General features: G+C 46.5%; 1 protein-coding gene across 1 annotated transcript; it reads left to right on the forward strand.

Annotated features, from left to right (window-relative positions):
* Positions 1–48: 48 nt before the first annotated feature.
* On the forward strand, positions 49–6,894 carry LOC145415533 (putative ATP-dependent RNA helicase DHX34). The gene is made up of 3 exons (XM_080284757.1): positions 49–2,842; positions 3,662–3,807; positions 4,592–6,894. Exons 1-3 carry the CDS (start codon positions 179–181, stop codon positions 6,123–6,125), a joined length of 4,344 nt encoding a protein of 1,447 aa, XP_080140883.1. The 5' UTR covers positions 49–178; the 3' UTR covers positions 6,126–6,894.
* The last annotated feature ends 337 nt before the right edge of the window (positions 6,895–7,231 follow it).

Genomic DNA, 7,231 nt, shown 5'->3' on the forward strand with positions numbered 1-7,231 from the left:
AATGAGAAGTGAACACCCAATACTATACATATATAGTGTACCGTAATGTGGAAGTGCCTATCATAAATATTGAAAGTTTTTAATGAAAAGATGACCCCATTCATAAATGCCATAATTAAAATGAGATGTAAAGCAGAAATTTGATGTAGAATATTGACCAGGTTGTAAAACAGTCAGCATGGGTCGCTCAAAAAGAAAGAGGTCATACTCCAGGTCACCATCACGGAGCAGGAAGAGGAAGAAGAGAGACAAGGAGAGACAGAAGAGAAAAAAATCCCAAAGAGAAAGGGAAACATCAAGCTCAAGCTCATACAGTGAGGGCAGTAGATCTAGGTCAAGCTCTCCTTTGCATGATGATCACAGACAGAAATACAAGGAGAAACTAAAGAGACAGGAAGAAAAAAAATATATAAGAGGTGAAAGATGGGATAAATTATCCAACTGCATGCCTGAAGAAAGGGAAAATAAGGGCAGAAGTAAAGAAATGAGTAGAACAGGAAATGATGAGAGAGAGAGAAATTGGGGAATTTCAGATGAGAGACTAACTGGAACTTTATCTAAGAAAGATCACAGAAAAAGAAGTAAAGACAGCAGAGTGGTGAATGAGGACAGATATAGAAGTGATGAGGAAAGAAAGGTAGAAAAGGAATCAATACCAGAGGAAGTGTTTAGGAAGGGGAAGGGGGTGAGAGAAGGTAGAGAGTTGGAGTCATCTGAGCAGAAAGCAAGTACCGGTAGTTCAAACTTGCACCCTCTTACTCCAGACATTGCTAAATCTTCAAGCTCTTTTCATGATCATGACACATCTGACAAAACAAGGATGCAAAAGTGCAAGCATGCAAGCAGATCTGAGGTACCTGGAATCAGTTCAGAGATCCTTGATAACAGACATAGTGGTACTAATCCTGTTCCTAGCAGAACTCAGAAGAGTCATACTAAGCTTGATAAGCCATTGCAGGTCAGAGAAAATGAGCATAATGAAAGTAAAGATAAGGTAAATAAAACACCCCGGTATGGAAAGGGAGAGGGTGACGGAGATTCTGAAGAGGAGCTGATGTTCGACTGGGAGGGCCACCGGCATGACCTTGACCGCATGTTCTTCGGGGATGACGATGCCATCAAGCGGGGCGCAGAGGAACATCAGGATTTCTGGGCATTCCTTAAGAAGTACCACAGCCTCCAGAAGCAGCAAAGAATCAGGGAGATGTGTGCAGGGCGGGGTGATGGTGTGGGGGCAGCAGGTGGGATGGAAGATAGAGTAGGTGTGAAGGATAGAGGTGGATCTGCCTATGATTTGCCTCATCCTTACGACAAGCGCTACAATGTGAACTTTGCTTTGAGTGTGATGGATGTGGAGGCACGGCTAGCAAGACTGCCACCAAGAGACCTGGAAGATGGTAGAAAGGTGCTGCCCAGGAAAAGACTGCTGGAGTTCAAGCTGGTCATTCTCCTGTACCTTGACTTTGTGCAGAGACAGAAATTTGAGAAGCTGAAAAAGTTGCGTGCTGCTCAGGCTGACTTACCGATAGCCGCCTACAGGGACGAGATTGTGTGGCGGGTACGTGAGAACAACGTGGTGATTGTGGCTGGAGACACCGGGTGTGGTAAGTCGACTCAGGTGCCTCAGTACCTGCTGGCAGCTGGGTACAGTAATATGGCTTGCACACAGCCACGCCGCATTGCCTGCATTTCCCTGGCCAAACGTGTAGCATATGAGACACTCAGTGAATATGGGTCCCAAGTGGGGTACCAAATCAGGTTTGAAAAGACCCGAACAGAGCACACCAAAATAGTGTTTCTGACTGAGGGGCTGCTGTTGCGGCAGGTGTCAGCAGATGGAGGCCTGGACCAGTATGATGTAATAATTCTTGATGAGGTGCACGAGCGCCGCTTGGATACAGACCTGCTGCTTGGTGTGGTGCGTGTGCTGGTGACATCACGCCCATCCCTGCGTGTGGTGCTCATGAGTGCTACCATCAATCTGGACCTCTTTGCTGGGTACTTCCAGGGTAAGGCTCCTGTGGTTCAAGTGCCAGGTCGTCTTCACCCCATCACACTCCAGTACCTGCCTATCCCGGCTATGGACCTGGCTGGGAAGAAAGAGAAACTGGATCCAGGTCCATTTGTACGTGTTATGCAGCTTGTGGACCACAAGTACCCTCAAGATGAGCGTGGTGACATGCTGATTTTTATGAGTGGTGTGAGTGAGATTGGCACAGTGGTGGAGGCAGCCCGGGCATATGGGGAACAGAGTGGCCGGTGGGTGGTACTTCCTCTCCATAGCACTCTGGCCATCAGTGAGCAGGAAAGAGTCTTCCACATCCCACCCGAGGGAGTTCGTAAGTGTATTGTGTCTACCAACATTGCTGAGACGTCTGTCACTATAGATGGAGTTAGATTTGTTGTGGATTCAGGAAAGGTGAAGGAGATGAGCTATGATCCCCAGTCTAAGATGCTTCGCCTGAAGGAATTTTGGATCAGCCAAGCATCAGCAGAACAGCGAAAAGGCCGAGCGGGGAGAACAGGGCCAGGCACCTGCTTCAGGTTATACTCAGAGAAGGATTATGCAACCTTCCTCCGATACAGCAGTCCTGAGGTGCAGCGGGTGCCCCTGGATTCATTGGTTCTTCGCTTGGCTTCCATGGGGCTACCAAACACCCGCCTCTTTCCCTTCATTGAGCCACCACCCCAGGACAGCCTAGAGCATGCTGTGGCTGCCCTCAAGGCTCAGGATGCCCTCACCCTTGGAGAGGCCCTCACTACCCTGGGCCGTCTGCTGGCTCGCATTCCAGTTGACATCTCCATTGGTAAAATGCTCATCATGGGCTCTCTCTTCCACCAGGTGTGTCCTATCATCATGTGTGCACGCACACACACACGCACACACACACGCACGCACACACGCACACACACACGCACACACACATGCACACACACACACACACACACACACACACACACACACACACACACACACACACAAACTCTCTCTCTCTCTCTCCAACCTGGCCGCTGAAATGTTAAATGCATCAGGAGATATGGTAGCAGTTTTAGTTACTGATTTGATCAGTTCAGTTATAAATGAGTGTGTTGTCCCAGATGACTGGCTTCATGAGTGTGATTGCAAATGTGTATAAGGGGAAGGGTGATACCCAAGAAAGAGGAAATTATAGAGGCATAAAATGTTTGGACCAGATAATGAATGTAATGAAGAGTCCTAGAGGGTATGAAGGGAAAGAGTGAATATTGTTGGTAGGCGGAGGGACCAATGATGCCATATTCATTGCCTGACAGCTTCAGGAAAATTATAAAGGTAAGAAAATGAACTATACTGTACTTTGTTTTGTTGATTTTGAGAAGGCCCTTGACAAAGTCCCTAGGGAGATGTTGAAGTGGGCAATAAGAAAGCTTTGGATTGAGGAGTGGCTGGTTTTAGTGGTTATGGCTATATATATATATATATATATATATATATATATATATATATATATATATATATATTTATATGTATACTGGTATATATAAAACCATCAGTCATGAGATACAAACAGGTTTCTTAGTAGCTTGTTTCATATAGCTACTGTATTTACCTACCTTCACAATGTTTTTATGTTGCCTTTTTTTTGTGTTTATATGTAAACCAGTTGTGCTTATGCCCCAGGTAGAGGCAGTGTTGTCCCTGGCAGCGGTAATGAGTACACAGTCCCCAGTGACACCTCGGGCACGCAGGGACCCTGACTGTCTCAATGCTGTCAAGGATTTGGAGTCTGACCATGGTGACCCTTTCACCTTGCTGGCTGCTTACAGGTGAGGGTATGGGTCTGTAGAGGCAGTAATACTGAGGTCATTACAAGAAAATTTATTATATTTTGTACAGTAACCTCATTCAGTCCTAAGGTGAGAAAAAAGGTCATGATGATGGTCAGAATTTTTGTTATCAAGTATAGTATTTGTGGTAGGTGGGGGTGCTCACCATCCACTCACTCGATGTAGTTTTGCTCTCGGGTGTCTGCCCTTTCCTCTCCTGCATCCTTCTTTCCTTCCATCCTCTTCTGTCTTTCTTTCTTTCATTCTGTCCTTGTTCTTCTGCCTACAGGTGACTTTACACTCCCTCTTCTGTCATTCTTTCCTTCATTCTTTCCTCTTCCTTCTCCGTGTGGGTGACTCTACACTGAGTGACAAGCCAAATGGTTTCCTGTACACCAGGAAAGTGAGGTCATCATGACATACGGTGGGTGGTACCTTAACCATATAACCAAATTTTGGTGCCTGGTGGTGTAGTGTGTAATTATTGCGCTCCAATAAGATTAAGCTGGTGATAGTTTATATCGAAGGGGTGGTTGGGGTTGATTGCTCATGTCATGCCACTAAGGGATGAGTGAGGCTGGTTACTCTGATCTTAAATGTCGGGACCAACTGCCTAGCCCCGGGCTCCTACGCTCCTCATGGGGCAATGTTGGATTGGATGATGGATGGATAGATGGTGAATAACATGTATGGTATTATTAGACTTTCAGTGACTAGTTGAGAAAAATTATTTCTTAAGACTCCTAGTCCTTTTAAGTGAGTTCTATCATGGTGTTTGATGCAGGGAGTGGCTTGGTGTGAAACAGGAGGGTGGTCAGGACTCGCGACGATGGTGTCGCCGGCGCGGACTGGAGGAACAGCGATTTTATGAAACTACAAAACTTAGACACCAGTTCTCACGCCTCCTTCATGACTCAGGACTCCAAGATATTGGGGGAACAAGACGCATGCAACTGACGAGTGCTGAGCGAGCTAAACGGAATGGTCAGTTACAACAGTTGCGAGAGCTGAAAAAGCAGCTGCATAAGGAGGACGGCCCTAGGCGACCCAAGAGGCTGAAAATGAGTTGTGGGGATGGTGGAAGTGATGAGGAAGGTGCAGACATCAAAGATGTGGATTTTCGCATCAAGCACGACCACAAACAGCTTGCTGAGATCCAGCGTGGGGCCTGGGTGCGCACGGTAAAGGACATGGTCATTCTGAAGCTGGTGTTGTGCTCAGGTCTTTACCCTAACTTAGCAATTGCAGATGAACACAACAACTATAAACCTGGATCAGAGCAGCTCTTCCACACCCCTACCAAGCCCTTTGCTGCTCTCCACCCAACTGGTGTTTTTGCATCCCATCCAGAAGTCCTTCAGGTCCCCGACTCTGAGATATTTGAGCTGCCTGGGTTCACAGCGAGGCATCCTGCTAGCCCCCGCCACCAACTATTGGCCTATGTGTCTCTCCTGGAGACTAACAAGGTGTATCTTGTTGATACACTCAGAGTTCCAGCTGCACAAGTCCTTCTCCTGTTTGCTCGGGAGCTGGACACTAATGCAGATATGACACGGGTGGCTTGTGATGCTTTCATTGAGCTTAGATTCCCAGATGCTGCATTAGCACAGAACTTAATCTTCCGGGCTGTCCAACTGAGATTTAAATGGCGGCGCTTGCTTGATTTGAGGATTGAGGCTTCAGGGGCACTGGGTGACCTAGGGAATTGGGAAGAGCAGGATGGACAGGACAAGGACAGTGAGAAGTGGGAGGTAGAGGTAGAGAGGCAGGAAAAACTGGATAGTCTGAATCGAGAGGCTGACCTATTGGAGAGGGACCTAACTGCTGGACTGGTGGACTTTTACCACATGGACTGCCTGTATTCCCAGAGCCGTCTCTTAGCAGCTGATGTGTCCCTCCTCCACAGTGGCCCGGGACCTGATGACCCCACTTTCATGACATCCAATCCATTCAGTGAAGGACAGGAGGGCTGCAGGCCAAATGACAGGAAAGGAGGGGTGGATCTAACAGACTTTCTTACTTATAACTGCCTATTGGAAACAGATTGCAGTGTATTTGTCACATCTTCCTATGACTCTGTGTGCCCATATTGTGAGAAAGAACTCCACTTGACCACCCTGGAGCGCTTGGGTCACATGTCAGTGTGCCTGGGGGAAGCGGAAAAAGCCCCAGAAGCCAGACCTGCCATTGAAGATGAGGAGGAATCTGGCCGTGAGGGTGACCCTTGGAAGAAGAACTTTGAGTGCGAGGTGTGCGGGAAGGCACTGAAGCTGACCATTAAGGAGATCTTCCAACACAAGCGATCTCACCAGACTTGAAAGTGATCCCACCTGATGATTATGAATCTGGCAGAGAAGATACGTTTTGGGTGTGAGTTGTACGGGAAGACACTGAAGTTGACCATTAAAGAGGTCTTCCATCATGAACAATCCTGCCAGGTGTGAGGATGATGATGGTGAGCAATGTGTGCTCGAGGGTACCCATGGAGGAAGAGTTTCAAGTGTGAGTTGTACAGAATGACACTCTGGTTGATCAGTAAAATCTTCCAACACAAGCAGTCCCACCAGGAGTGAGTGCAGGTACCTGTCTCATGTAAGCAGGGATGGAGCCTGCTCTGTTTTACACGTATATTTGTCATGCTGGATTTGGCAACATCTTCAGTTGGTCTTGCCAACCATTTTATTCTGCTTAGGATAGACATTTAAACTGGATGAGATAGATTTTTCATTAATAAATTCATTCAGTATTAGGAGCCTTTCATAGGTTGAGTACATTTGTCTGATAGCAGCGAGAATGAACTAACAGGACATCACTTAGAGCCATGTTTCTGATTCTGTTTTTTGCTTTCAGAAGTAATTTTGGTGGCATCAGAAGTACAAGGTGGCCCATATATAACATTCCACGTTCAATCTGCCTGGTAATTTCTTGTGTGTTGTGGGATGGCTCAGTCACTGGTATTAGCATCTACCCTGCATTATTTATTATACCGGTATACCTCCTACAAATGCCACAACCACACCCTCACTACTAGACTGAACCATCCCCACAGTGCAAGATTCAGCCATGTAGGTTTCCTGTAGATCGCTATTTACAGGCCACCCTGTATTTATAAAGGACCCCCATCCCCCCCCCCCTTTTTTTTTTGTCATTAATAGTTCCTTCAATCTGGTGATTCAGTTTAGTAAAGATCTGTCTTACTGAAGGGGTTATTGAAGGGTATATCAAACCACTCCAGTCTGAAAAGTCTTCTAAACTGCATAAACCTGTAAAATAAAACACAAACTGCAACATCAGACTGACAGTGGTAATGTTCAACCTAACTTGATTAGGAGATATTTGGTAGCTGTGGGAGCAAAGACAGATGAAAACAAGCAATCTTAACAACTGAAGCTGTGGGAAGTTTATTAGCTATGACCCCCTAATC

Source organism: Coenobita brevimanus, chromosome 103 (genome assembly GCF_032717465.1).
Source record: "Coenobita brevimanus isolate Jiangsu-jjx chromosome 103, ASM3271746v2, whole genome shotgun sequence".
Taxonomy (NCBI): domain Eukaryota; kingdom Metazoa; phylum Arthropoda; class Malacostraca; order Decapoda; family Coenobitidae; genus Coenobita; species Coenobita brevimanus.

What these genes read in the sequence shown, in the direction of transcription:
- LOC145415533 (XM_080284757.1), top strand. Translation starts at nt 179, where the DNA reads ATGGGTCGCTCAAAAAGAAAGAGGTCATACTCCAGGTCACCATCACGG. An exon ending in TGGGCTCTCTCTTCCACCAG is followed by an intron (nt 2,843 to 3,661) that starts GTGTGTCCTATC and finishes CTTATGCCCCAG; the next exon opens with GTAGAGGCAGTGTTGTCCCT. An exon ending in ACCTTGCTGGCTGCTTACAG is followed by an intron (nt 3,808 to 4,591) that starts GTGAGGGTATGG and finishes TGTTTGATGCAG; the next exon opens with GGAGTGGCTTGGTGTGAAAC.